This window comes from Myotis lucifugus, unplaced genomic scaffold (assembly GCF_000147115.1).
Source record: "Myotis lucifugus unplaced genomic scaffold, Myoluc2.0 scaffold_26, whole genome shotgun sequence".
NCBI lineage: Eukaryota > Metazoa > Chordata > Mammalia > Chiroptera > Vespertilionidae > Myotis > Myotis lucifugus.
The window spans coordinates 9,336,450-9,350,366 of NW_005871074.1; the positions used below are offsets into that span (position 1 = coordinate 9,336,450).

The following is a 13,917-nucleotide window of genomic DNA, read 5'->3' on the forward strand; positions in this document are numbered from 1 at the left end:
TATACACTGAAAGCATACATTTATATTATTAAAAGATCTAGATAAATGTAAAGACATCTAATGTCTATATATTGGAAGTCTCAGTATTGTTAATACAGAATTATTCCACAAATTGACATAAATATTCGACACAATCCTTAACAAACTCAAGTTGTCTTTTTGGCAGAAATTGACAAGCTGATACTAAAAGTCACACAGAAATTCAAAACTAGGTTTTCAATTAAAATTTGAAAGTGAAAACATACTTCTTTTAATATATTTTTAATTTAATTTAGAGAGGAAAGGAGAGGGAGAGAGAGATAGAAACATCAATGATGAGAGAGAATCATTGATTGGCTGCTTCCTGTATGCCCCACACTATGGATTGAGCCCACAACCTGAGCAGGTGCCCTGACTGAATCGATCCGTGACCTCCTGGTTCATAGGTCAATGCTCAACCACTGAGGCATGTCAGTCTGGCGAAAACATATTTCTTAATTTCAAAACTTATTACAAAGACAAAATAATCAGCAGTACAGTACTGTCATAAGAATAAAGATGACATATAGTTCAATGGAATAGAATACAAAGTCCAGAAATAAAGACTCATTAATTACACTCATTACTTTTTGACAAAATGTCAAGGCAATTAAATGGGGATAGAATGATCTTTTTAAAAATGGTGTTGGGAAAAGTAGACATCAAACATGCAAATAATGTAGTTAGATTGCTATATTGCAACATCACAAAAATTAACTTAAAATGGATCAGATGTCTCATTGGAGGTGCTAAATTTATAAAACACCTAGAGAATATACAATAACAATTTTGTGTCTGTGTCATAGACTATGCTATAGAAGACACCAAAGCACAAGCAAAGGAAGAAACAAGAGAATGATTGAACTTTATCAAAATTAATAACTTTTGTGCTGCAAATGATACAACCCAGAAAGTGAAAGACAAACTACAGAATGAGTGAAAATATTTGCAAATCTTGTATCTGATATGCAACTTGTGTATCCGGAATATATAAAGAACTCTTAAAGCCCATACTAGAAAAACAACTCAATTAAAAATAAGAAGAAATTTAAATAAACATATATCCATAGAAGATAAAAAAAATAGCTCATAAACCCATGAAAATGTGCTAAACATTTTAGGAAAATGTAAAATAAATCCATGTGAAATACTGGTTCACACTCCTTTGGTTGATTATAATGTAAAATAACAGGCAACATGTTATTAGTGGGGTGTAGAGAAACTGGGATCATCTTAGTGCTCTTTTTTCCAGCAGTGCTCAAGCGCTGGTATCTTATTTTCAATCTCAAGCCAGTAAGAGCTGCCTTTGATTAGCTTCAGATTAGACCTCCACTAAGGACACCTGGGAGGCTATCACAACACTTCCGGGTCCCTAATCTACAGAGCAACTGTGCTGCACCCTGCAGTTCTAGCCATTTCTGTGCTGTGAACTCTGTGTTTTGGCTCCTTAACTCAGTGAAATGCTGCACTTTGCCTAGGACTCCAATTCTCTGCTGATGTCAGCAAATTCTCCATAAGTAGAGTAGAATTTTCATAAAATCAACATCATATTTTCCTTCCTTCTGACATTATAGGTTTGCATATTCTGTTGATTTCCAGAAATCACTTTCCTCATGTAGATTGTCTTGTTTTATATTTTTATTATAAGAGGGCTAGTTCAGCACCATTCAATGGCAATATTTCATCAGAGCTGAAGTGGAAGCCCTACCTTCCTTATGGCAATGGGTATCTCTCAATCCAATAAGTAGGTGCAATTTCTTTAATTAGCCTTTAGCACATGAGAAGAAAGATCCACTTTGAATATGATATTGTGAGTGAAGATGGACTAATGAAGAATTAACCTTTTTTTCTGATGGAGGAAGCAGGAAAAGGAGAGTTTAAAAACTATTGAGTTCTCCCATAATGTAAGACTGTGGCATTTTTGCATGATTTCAATATTTTACATGTATTTTCCAATTTATTTCCTAATAACATGGAAACATTGTGAATCACTTTATTGCTATTAAGTCACTTTTTATCAACATGTAATTGGATTGTGTTTCTAAGTTATTGAACTTTTCTCTTTTGCTAGGGTGTGGCATTACTTTTATTTACATTTAATATTATCGCAGTTACATTTAATTATCACAGAATGTCAGTAGTAATACTGATTACTTAATTTTCTGTATTTTAGTTGTCTGGATTATTTTTTTGTTGTTGTTAAATTGAACTGCGTTTCCAAGGATTTAAATTTTTTTCTGTAATGTATTATATCATCTAAAGCCATGGTCGGCAAACTGCGGCTCGCGAGCCACATGCGGCTTGTTGGCCCCTTGAGTGTGGCTGTTTCACAAAATACCGACTTCTGCACATGGGCCATGAAGTTTCAATCGCACTGTACATGCACGCCCGCAGGTGGTATTTTGTGGAAGAGCCACACTCAAGGGGCCAAAGAGCCACGTGTGGCTCACCAGTTGCAGTTTGCCGACCACTGATCTAGAGGAATATCTATTTTTCTACTTAATATAATCAAAATTAGAACAATATAATTTTATACAGATACTATGGAACTTTAATCTGGGTTACTATTATTAATTCAGTTACAACATTCAGTTATATCAATAATTTATTTATTTATTATTTATTTTTTATTTTATTTTACTGTTTAAAGTATTACAAATAGTAGTACATATGTCTCATTTTCCCCAATTGACCTTCCCCAGGTCTCCCCAACCCCCATACCCCCATCACATGCCCTGAACCCCCACCCCCCTGTGTCTTGCATCCATTGGTTATGCTTATATGCATGCATACAAATCCTCCAGTTGGTCTCTTCCTCCCACTAATCCTCTCCAGCCTTTCGGCTATAGTTTGATAGTCTGTTTGATGCTTCTCTGCCCCATATATATTTTTGTTCATCAGTTTATAATGCTCTTTATAATCCATAAATGAATGAGATCATGTGGTATTTTTCTTTCACTAACTGGGTTATTTCACTTAGCATAATGCTCTCCAGTTCCATCCATGCTGTTGCAAATGATAAGAATTCCTTCTTTTTTACAGCAGCATAGTATTCCATTGTGTAGTTGCACTACAGTTTTCTAATCCATTCATCTGCTCATGGGCATTTAGCCTGTATCCAAATCTTAGCTATTGTAAATTGTGCTACTATGAACATAGAGGTCCATATATCCTTTCTGATTGGTGTTTCTGTTTTCTTGGGATATATTCCCAGAAGTGGTATTGCTGGGTCAAATGGCAGTTCCATTTTTTAATTTTTTGAGGAAACTCCATACTGTTTTCCACAGTGGCTGCACCAGTCTGCATTCCCACCAGCAGTGCATGAGGGTTCCTTTTTCTCCACATCCTCACCAGCACTTGTCATTTGTTGATTTGTTGATGATAACTATTCTGACAGGTGTAAGATGGTACCTCATTGTTGTTTTGATTTGCATCTCCCGGATGATTAGTGACTTTGAGCATTGATTTCATGTCTCTTGGCGCTCTGAATATCCTCTTTCAAAAAGTGTCTATTTAGGTCCTTTGCCCATTTTTTGATTGGATTGTTTGTCTTCCTTTTGTTAAGTTGTATGAGTTCCCTGTAAATGTTGAAGATTAAACCCTTATCAGAGATAACATTGGCAAATATGTTCTTCCATGCAGTGGGCTTTCTTGTTGTTTTGTTGATGGTTTATTTTGCTGTGCAGAAGCTTTTTATTTTAATGTAGTCCATTTGTTTACTTTCTCTTTAGTTTTCATTGCCCTAGGAGCTATATCTGCAAAGATATTGCTACTACAAATGTCTGCTATTTTGCTGCCTATGGCTTATTCTAAGATTTTTTATGGTTTCCCATATTACGTTTAAGTCCTTTATCCATTCTGAGTTTATTTTTGTATATGGTGTAAGTTGGTGGTCTAGTTTAATTTTTTTTGCAAGTATCTGTCCAGTTTTCCCAACACCATTTATTGAAGAGACTGTCTTGTCTCCATTGTATGCTCTTGCCTCCTTTGTCAAATATTAATTGAGCATACTGGCTTGTGTCAATTTCTGGGTTCTCTGTTCTGTTCCAGTGGTCTATATGTCTATTCTTGTGCTAGTACCAGGCAGTTTTGAGAACACTGGCTTTTTAGTATAGCTTGGTATCTGGTATAGTGATCCCTCCAACATTGCTCTTCTTTTTCAAGATTGCTGCTGCTATTTGGGATCTTATTTTATTCCAGACAAATTTTTGGAGAATTTGTTCTAGGTCTTTGAAGTATGCCTTTGGTATTTTAATGGGGATTGCATTGAATTTATAGATTGCTTTGGGTAGTATGGGCTTTTTAATGATGTTGACTCTACCAATCCATGAACATGGTATATTCTTCCATTTGTTCATGTGTTCCTCTATCTCTTTTTTTTAACATCTGAAATTTTCTGAGTAAAGGTCCTCTGTCTCCTTGGTTAAGTTTATTCCTAGGCATCTTAATTTTTTTTATTTCAATGGTAAATGGGATTGCTTTTTAAATTTCTCTTTCTGTGAGTTCATTATTGGTGTATAGAAAAGCCATAGACTTCTGGGTATTAATTTTGTATCCTGCTACATTGCTGAATTCATTAATTAAGTCTAGTTTTTTGTTGGAGTCTTTGGGGTTTTCTATGTACAATGTCATGTCATCTGTGAATAAGGAAAGTTTTACTTCTTCTTTCCAATTTGGATGCCTTTTATTTCTTCTTCTTGTCTGATCGCAATGGCTAGTACTTCCAGTACTATGTCGAATAGGAGTGGTGAGAATGGGCATCCCTGTCTTGTTCCTGTTCTTAGGGGAAATGGTTTTGGTTTTTGCCCATTGAGTATGATGTTGGCTGTGGGTTTGTCATATATGGCTTTTATTATGTTGAGGTATGATCCTTCTATTCCCACCTTGCTGAGAGTTTTTTTTTTTTTTATCAAAAATGGGTGTTGGATTTTGTCAAATGCTTTTTCTGCATTAATTGATATGATTATATGGTTTTTATCTCTCAGTTTGTTTATGTGGTGTATCACATTTATCGATTTGCGGATATTGTACCATCCTTGTATCCCTAGAATAAATCCCACTTGGTCGTGGTGTATGATCTTTCTAATGTAATGCTGGATTAGATTTGCTAGAATTTTGTTGAGAATTTTGGTGTCTATGTTCATGAGGGATATTGGCCTGTAATTCTCTTTCTTTGTATTGTCTTTATCTGGTGTTGGAATTGGGGTAATGCTGCCTTCGTAGAAAGAGCTTGGAAGTGTGCATTCCTCTTGAATTTTTTGGAATAGTCTGAGGAAGATAGGTTTTAAAGTTTAATAAATCTCCCCTGTGAGTGAAGTCGTCTGGTCCAGGGATATTTTTTGTTGGACGGTTTTTGATTACTGCTTCAATTTCCTCCATAGTTATTGGCCTATTCAGTTTTTTTTATTCCTCCTGGTTGAGTTTTTGGAAGTTCGTATTTTTCTAGGAATATGTCCATTTCTTCTAGGTTGTTCTGTTTGTTGGAGTAGAGTTGCTCATAGTATTTTTTTTTTTACGATTCTTCATATTTCTGTGGGGTCTGTTGTTAGGTCACCTCTTTTGTTTCTGATTTTGTTTGTTTGGGTTCTCTCTTTGCTTCTTGGTGAGCCTGGATATAGGTTCATCAATCTTGTTTATCCTTTCAAAGAACCAGCTCTTGGTTTCATTGATCTTTTGTATCTTTTGTTTGTTTGTTTTTTTGGTCTCTGTGTCATTTATTTCCCTTCTGATCTTTATTATTTCCTTCCTTCTGCTCACACTGGGCTTTTCTTGTTACTGTCTTTCTAGTTCTTCCAGCTGCAGAGTTAGATGGTTTATTACCAGTTTTTCTTGTTTTTTTGAGGTAGGCCTGAAATGCTATGAACTTCCCTCTCATAATTGCTTTCACTGTGTCCCAAAGATTTTGGATTGTTGTGTTTTCATTGTTGTTTGTTTCCAGGATGTTTTTTATTTCTTTTTTTTATCTCTTTGGTAATCCACTAATTGTTTAATAGTATGTTATTCAGCCTCCAATTTGAATTTTTATGATTGTTTTTACTGTAGTTGATTTCTAATTTTATGCCATTGTGATCTGAGAGGATGCTTTATATGATTTCAATACTCTTGAATTTGGAGAGACTTTGCCTGTGTCCCAATAAGTGGTCTGCCTTTGAAAATGCCCTATGTGCACTTGAGAAGAATGTATATTCTGTAGTTTTGGGGTAGAATGTTCTAAAGATTTTGATTAAGTCCATCTGATCTAGTGAGTCATTTAGGATTAATGTTTCTTTGCTAATTTTTTGTCTAAAAGGATTTATCCAGTGATGTTAATGGGGTATTAAGGTCTCCTACTATTATTATGTTGCTGTCAATCTCTCCCCTGATAGCTTCCAGAATTTTTTTATGTGTTTGGGTGCTCCTGCATTGGGTGCATAAATGTTTACCAGATTTATATCCTCTTGCTGTATCAATCCTTTTAGAATTATTAAGTGGCCTTTCTTATCTCTTACTATGGTCTTCACTTTGAGGTCTATTTTGTCAGATATAAGTATTGCTACCCCAGCTTTTTTTCCATTTCCATTTGCCTGATAGATATTTTTCCATCCCTTCACTTTCAGTCTGTGTGAGTCCCTTGTTCTAAGGTGGGTCTCTTGTAGACAGCACATATATGGGTCATGTTTTCTTATCCATTCAGTCACTCGATGTCTTTTGATTGGAACACTTAATCCATTTATGTTTAATGTTATTATTGATAGGTACTTGTTTGTAGCCATTTCTGTATTTTATGCCTGTGGTCCTTCCTCCTTTTCTATTTCTTGTTTTTACAGCATTCCCTTTAGCATTTCTTGCATTGCTGGCTTGGTAGTGATAAACTCCCTTAACCTTTTTTGTCTGTGAAGCTCCTGATTTCCCCTTCAATTTTGATTGATAGTCTTGCTGGATAGAGCATTCTTCTACTCATTCCTTTACTTTGCATCACTTTGTATACTTCCTTCCATTCCCTTCTAGCTTCTTGTGTTTCTGTTGAGAAATCATTTGATAATCTGATGGGGGATCTTTTGTAGGTAACTCTGTCTCTCTTTTGCAGCCTTTAAGATTCTCTCTTTGTCGTTAACATTTGCCATTGTAATTATGATGTGTCTTGGTGTGGGTCTCTTGGGATTCATATTGCTTGAGACTCTCTGTTTTTGTGTAACATTTTTTCTTCCCCATATCAGGGAAGTTTTCTGTCATTATTTCTTCAAATAGGTTTTCTAATCCTTGCTGTTCTTCCAGTCCTTCTGGCAGCCCTATTATATGTATGTTGCTTTGTTTTGTATTGTCCCAAAGCTCCCCTAGGCTCTTCTCCTGCTTTTTAATTTTTTTCTCCAGTTGCTGTTCAGATTGGGCTTGTTTCTCTGCCTTATCTTCTAACTCACTAATTCGATCCTCTGCTTCTTCTAGTCTACTGTTGAAACCTTCCATGTTGTTTTTGATTGTAGCTATATCACTTTTGATTTCTTCCTGATTTTTGCATAGGTTGTTGATTTTCTCGTCCATCCTGTGTATGAACTGTATGACCATTACTCTGAATTCCTTTTCCTGTCATGTTGCATTTCTCCATTTCACTTATTTCCTTTCTTAGCTATTCTCTTTTTCTTTTCTCTGTGGATTGTTTTGTAGTCTCCCCATTCTAACTATCACCAGAAGGTTCAAATGCCGAGTTGCTGGGGCCTGGGCTCTGTGCAGTGAGAGCTTCACGCCACCCGAGTGTCACAGAAAAGAAGCTCCAACACCAAGACATGTGGCTGCCGTGGGTTGATGAAAGACACGCTCACCCAGGGTCAGAGTCACCAGTGCTCAGTGTAGCCTCATGTGCACACCTAGTATCAGGAATCCTGCCTGCACCGCTCTGAAAAAGAGACCCCGCTGGTGTGTGCTGAAAATCAGAGTCCCCTAGTGCATGCCAGGAGTCAGAGTCCCTCTGTGCCCATGCTGAGAATTGAGTATTGAAGTCTTGCTTGGTGCAGCCTCACGCTGAGAATCAGGGTCACTGTGTGCACATGCACAGAGAATTGGAGTCACTGGCTCTTAGTGTGCATGCACTGGGAATCAGGGATCCCAAGTGCATGTGATGAGAAACAGAGTCACGTCACTGGTGCTCAGTGCTGCCTCTCATGCAGAGAATCAGGGTCCCTGGTCTGCTTGGGGGACCAGGTTGCACAGCCTCCCTGTGTCGGCAGAAGGTCCACTCCTGCACTGCAGAAAATAGACTTCCACGTGCGCTTGCCCAGAATCAAGGTCAGGTGGCACTGCTGCCTTGTGTGGGAGTGGGGTCTGGTCACGAGAGTGCACTCTGCTGAAAACAGATTCTCAGTGTTTGTGCACAAGGCTCAAATTCAGGCAGTGGAGCCAGAGCCGCCCTGCATGAGCAGGAGGCCTGCTTGCGCGGGGCAGGTCCAGCAGTTCCTATGGCGCTGCAGTGATCCTGCAGGGAGCGGGATGGGCTCTGTGACTCACAGAAATCTGTGGCTGGCATGTCTGGATTCTTGGTGTCTGTGGTTCTGCAGCTGTGGTCACAGGTCTTTGTCCCCAGTGGCTGTAGGGTCCCAGTTTGCGTCTGAGGCCAGATGGGGTGGTGGTGAGGCTAGGACCCTAGTCTCAAGCAGTTCTGTTTTTCAAGATGGTGTGGTCTCTGTGCCCACTCTGGCTGTCCCCGGAGTGTCCGCAGTGGCAGTGGGGTTTTGCTATCTAAGACTGCCTGGTTTGGCAGCCCCTAGGAAGACCTGCAGGATCTAATTGTCCCTAGCTCACACACACACACATACACCACATACATCCATACACTCCTCTATTGCTCCCTCACTCTCTCACACACTCTCCCTCCCTACTTTCTTGACGGTCACCATCTTTTTTCTCCCCATCAATAATTTTTCATTAAGTCACTTTTTAAAAACAGTTCTTTTGTTTGCTCTGTATTTAAAATGGAAGTATGGCCAAAACTGGTTTGGCTCAGTGGATAGAGCGTCGGCCTGCGGACTGAAAGGTCCCAGGTTCGATTCCGGTCAAGGGCATGTGCCTGGGTTGCGGGCACATCCCCAGTAGGAGATGTGCAGGAGGCAGCTGATCGATGTTTCTCTCTCATCGATGTTTCTAACTCTCTATCTCTCTCCCTTCCTCTCTGTAAAAAATCAATAAAATATATTAAAAAAATGGAAGTATGTATTAAGTAGTAATATCAATTTAATGTGTCCTAAGTAGCATTTAACAGATGGGAATATGATAAAAACATTAGGATATAAAGAATAAATAAAGAGTATATATAAAATTATTATTTTTTTAGTGATTTAAAATTTTATTTATTTTTTTTATTTATTAAGGTTTTACATAGAGTCCTTAAGCCCCGTTGCCCCCCTCACCTCCTCACTTATGCCCTCACCCCCCTAGTGTCTGTGTCCATTGGTTATGCTTATACTAGTATGCATGCATACAAGTCCTTTGATTGATCTCCCCCTCTTATCCCCACTCTCCCCTACCTTCCCTCTGAGGTTTGACAGTCTGATTGATGCTTCTCTGTCTTTGGATCTGTTTTTTTTTTCATCAGTTTATGTTGTTCATTATATTCCATAAATGAGTGAGATCATGTGATATTTATATTTCTCTGATTGGCTTATTTTGCTTAGCATAATGCTCTCCAGTTGCATCCATGCTGTTGCAAATGGTAAGAATTCCTTCTTTTTTACCACAGTGTAGTATTCCATTGTGTAGGTGTACCACAGCTTTTTAATCCACTCATCTGCTGATAGATACTTAGGCTGTGTCCAAATCTTAGCTATGGTAAATTGTGCTGCTATGAACATAGGGGTGCATATATCCTTTCTGATTGGTGTTTCTAGTTTCTTGGGATATATCCCTAGAAGTGGGATCACTGGGTCAAATGGGAGTTCCATTTTTAGTTTTTTGAGGAAACTCCATACTGTTCTCCACAGTGGCTGCACCAGTCTGCATTCCCTCCAGCAGTGCACGAGTGTTCCTTTTTCTCTGCATCCTTGCCAGCACTTGTCATTTGTTGATTTGTTGATGATAGCCATTCTGACAGGTGTGAATGGTACCGCATTGTCATTTTAATTTGCATCTCTTGGATGATTAGTGACTTTGAACATGTTTTCATATGTCTCTTGACCTTCCTTATGTCCTCTTTCGAAAAGTATCTGTTTAGGTCTGATGCCCATTTTTTGATTGGGTTGTTTATCCTCTTTTAAATGGTATTGATATCTATTGAATGACATAAATATATAATGCACTTTGTGGCATAGTCACAGAACATTAAAAATACACTTTAACACTTTTAAATTTAAGTTTATAATTGGAATCGCAAGTTTTTATAAATCAAAATTCTATTTTGCTTTAAGTATCGTTTTTGAAAATGTTAAGAGGTACTCTCATGTTTTCAGGGAAAATTGTAAACTGGCCAATAAAAAAACGACATGCTGCTCCTAAAATAAAAGTCCTCTTGATGAGTTTCTTCGTTTTTCTACTTTTCCTTATTTTAATTGCCATCATTGCTCTTAAGTGGAATAAAATGAAATTTTGGAAAAGAGAAGAAGCACTAAGTGAAGGGTAAGTAAAATTATTATTTCTTATATTTATATTGAAATCCATTTTGGTAAGAATTCAAATGTAACCAAGAATATTACAAGTAGGAATTCTTGGATGGATTGGATTGATGTGTAGAAATACTGAGTTTTAGTATATAAGTTGTTTTTTTCAGATTGTAGGTAGGTAGGTATTCTTCATGTGCATAGAGGCCCAGAAAAATCTGAAGCTACTCAGTAAATCCTCAATGCCTTTCAAATAGGAAGCCATTTAGGTAAAATTGCTTTAGGAGGTTTTGTTTTTTTCTCAAGAAACCCCACATTCAGATTAATAGAGATAGGTAAGCCCGTTTTGTGAATAGAATATGTAGAAGGTAAGAAAAACATAAGATAGCAAAGAATAAGGGAGAGAACACAGGATACCACCCATTTTACACATAATTAATATTGCTCATGTGTTTCAAAAATTAGAATGAAGGTACTTGTGCAACTTTATTCTGTAACAATAACACCAATACAAGACACAATTTTCTTGGGAAATATTCAGAAAAATTAGAATGCAGAATGAAAAATAAACAAGTGTGTCTCTTTATTCCATGCTAAAGCACAATGATTCTCATTCTTTCTTGTTTTAAAATATGTTTTTTTTTATTCCAGAGAAGGAGGAGAGTAGAAGGGGGTGAGGGAGAGAGAGAGAGAGAGAGAGAGAGAGAGAGAGAGAGAGAGAAGAGAGAAACAGAGATGTGTGAGAGAGAAACATCTATTAATTGCCTCCCACACACACCCTGACCTGGGAGGACTCCAAAACCTTGGAAAGTGCCCTGACCAGGAATTGAGCAGGTGACCTTTTGGTGTACGAATGATGCTCAACCAACTGAGGAACACTGGCTGTTCTCTTTCCTAATTTTGCAGAAATAAATAAAATAATTATAGAAAAAAATGTATCAACACATCTGTCTCCCAAGTTAGTTATTTTTATTTATAAACAACGTAGCAGCAACTAATTAAATTCAGTGTATTATTCTGCCTGATTTATATATACATTACATAATAAAAAAACTATTATAAATGGACTTGAATGGATATCTGGCATAAGTCTTCTTGTGCTCTTAAGACACCTTGGACAAATCTGAATAATTGCTGGGAGTAAACATGACTTAAAAGAGATGTTATAATGGGGAAATATTGATCATAACTAAAACTGGTCTTGGCAGTCTAAGTTTTAGAGCAAAATCAAGGAGCTTCAGGGTTGCAAGGATAAGTAGTTAGGTTAACATTAGAAAGACCAAATATTAAAAATAGGATCACTGACTGGAATAGAGGAAGCAAAGTGTATCTTGGCTTACATTGTTTGAGTAATTAGTACAAATATAACTTCGTTACTTTTCTTGATGTTGTTTAAGATTGAAATGTTTCCAAACCTAAAACTAATATTATTTATTTTATACAGGTCCATGTCAGAAAGCAGCAGTAGTAACAGCTACATGACATACACAGAATTAAAGGTAAAATGATGGAATCAAATTATTGACATAATATCATTTCTGAGATATTTTTTAATCTTTAACAATATCTAAGTAGGAAATATATTTTTTCCATGTTTCACCACCATCATTCCTATTTGCTAGTATCTTAAACTAATTCAAATTTTGTTTTATCATCTTCAGAAGTAGTGAATGTTAACCAGTATTAGTCAGTGATTTGTCAACCATTTTTTTAAAAAAAGAATGACTTTGAAGAGATTTAAATATATTCTTAAAATAGTTACAAATTGTCATGTATCCTGCTCACTCACTTAATGTATTAATTGGTAAACTTATATGGGTTGTTTTCAAATATTTACATTTCTTCCTCACTAAAATTCCATGGTTATGGTTATTCTTGTTTCATAAATGAGAAAACAGACAAAAGAATTTAAATAATTCCCCATGTGTATAGAATTTTAGTAAGTATTGGAGCTGGAGTTCAAGACAATCAGACACAAGGGTTTAAACTAAAAACTCCACAATTTTGATAGATATAGCCTATTATGTAAATAGGGGTGGGTAATGGAATGTACTTTTAGTAAGGGCATATTAGATGTCAAGGAAAATGCTACATGTACTCTTCAAGGCAGAAAGACAATTACATGCTCCAAGATGGAATAAAGTAGGCATCTGTATATATTTTTCAAATTTTAACTCATATGCATAAAGAAATCATGATATGAGATCTACCATTTGGAGTAAATGCAAAAATGCAAACATTCAACCAAGAATGAGAACAGTGCTCATCTAATAAATTACATGCCATTCCTGTATACTAGACTTTGAGAGTGAAGTCAATGTATCTGTTTCCTCATCTGCTACCAGAGAACACATTTATAACTCCTACACAGAATGTAAATTAGTCTTATTTCTGACTAGACCAATCTCTACTTCTTCTTTGATTACTCAGTTAAAATCTAAATCTCAGATGAGAATTTTGGCACTTAGCTCACTATCTCCCTCTCAAATCCTCCAATCACCGTCTCATCCTCATGCTGGATAAGCTTCTCCAGAACTAATTACCACCACCCAACTTCACTTATTTTCTTCTAGAGCTTTACACTGATCTTGTGATTTCTCTGATTTCTTCCAGCTCTTAAATTATAAATTCACTATATTGCTTTAGGTGATATTTTTTCCTGTTTTTCACAGCCTTCTCCTGCTAGAAATTCTTGATTGGTTACATTAAGATTTTGCCTCAAAATTTTCAAAAAATGGGTTAGACAGTCCATAAACAAACACATTTCATAAATTGATTATATAGTGTATTGGAAAGATGGGAAAGATTAGGGCAGGAGGGGTAATTAGAAGAGTTGATGTTGATGAAGGAATTTGATAGGAAGTTTCTAAAATATGGTTGGCTTGGTAAGCTCTATTGAGCAAGTGATATGTAAGCAAATAATTGAAGGAGGTGAAAATATTTACCCAGTTTAGATGTTTGAAAGAAGTCTCATGGACTCACAGGGTCATCTCACATGAGGCTTTTATTTAAATACAAAAGATACAGCACAGCAAGAGAGAGTGCAGGCAGTAATGGAGGTAAGAGAGACACATCAGGTACAAGGTCTCAAGGTTCCTTTTTTTAAAAATATTTTTAAATAGATGATCATCAACCTCACTGCCCTTATCTTGGCAAAATGTGAAAGCAGACACCCAGCCTTTCCCAGAGTTAAAAATAGAGCTTCACCTTTGCTGCAATAAATCAATGCTGTCTTACACAGGGATTCAGATGGCAGAGCTATACTTGCATATAACTGGGAAGGAGCTTTGCAAACACAGGAAAGAGCCAATGAAGAAAAAGTCAGGAATGTTTGTTAAAT

At 36.7% G+C, this 13,917-nt stretch overlaps 1 protein-coding gene across 1 annotated transcript in view; it reads left to right on the forward strand.

The window, feature by feature from the left end:
* The window catches only part of LOC102436747 (A disintegrin and metallopeptidase domain 3), an 83,293-nt gene extending 70,020 nt beyond the window's left edge, over window positions 1–13,273 (forward strand). The window contains exons 16-18 of the mRNA XM_023751829.1: window positions 10,431–10,596; window positions 12,022–12,076; window positions 13,250–13,273. Coding sequence (XP_023607597.1) covers window positions 10,431–10,596; window positions 12,022–12,076; window positions 13,250–13,273 — 245 coding nt within the window. The remainder of the gene's footprint in view (window positions 1–10,430; window positions 10,597–12,021; window positions 12,077–13,249) is intronic.
* The last annotated feature ends 644 nt before the right edge of the window (window positions 13,274–13,917 follow it).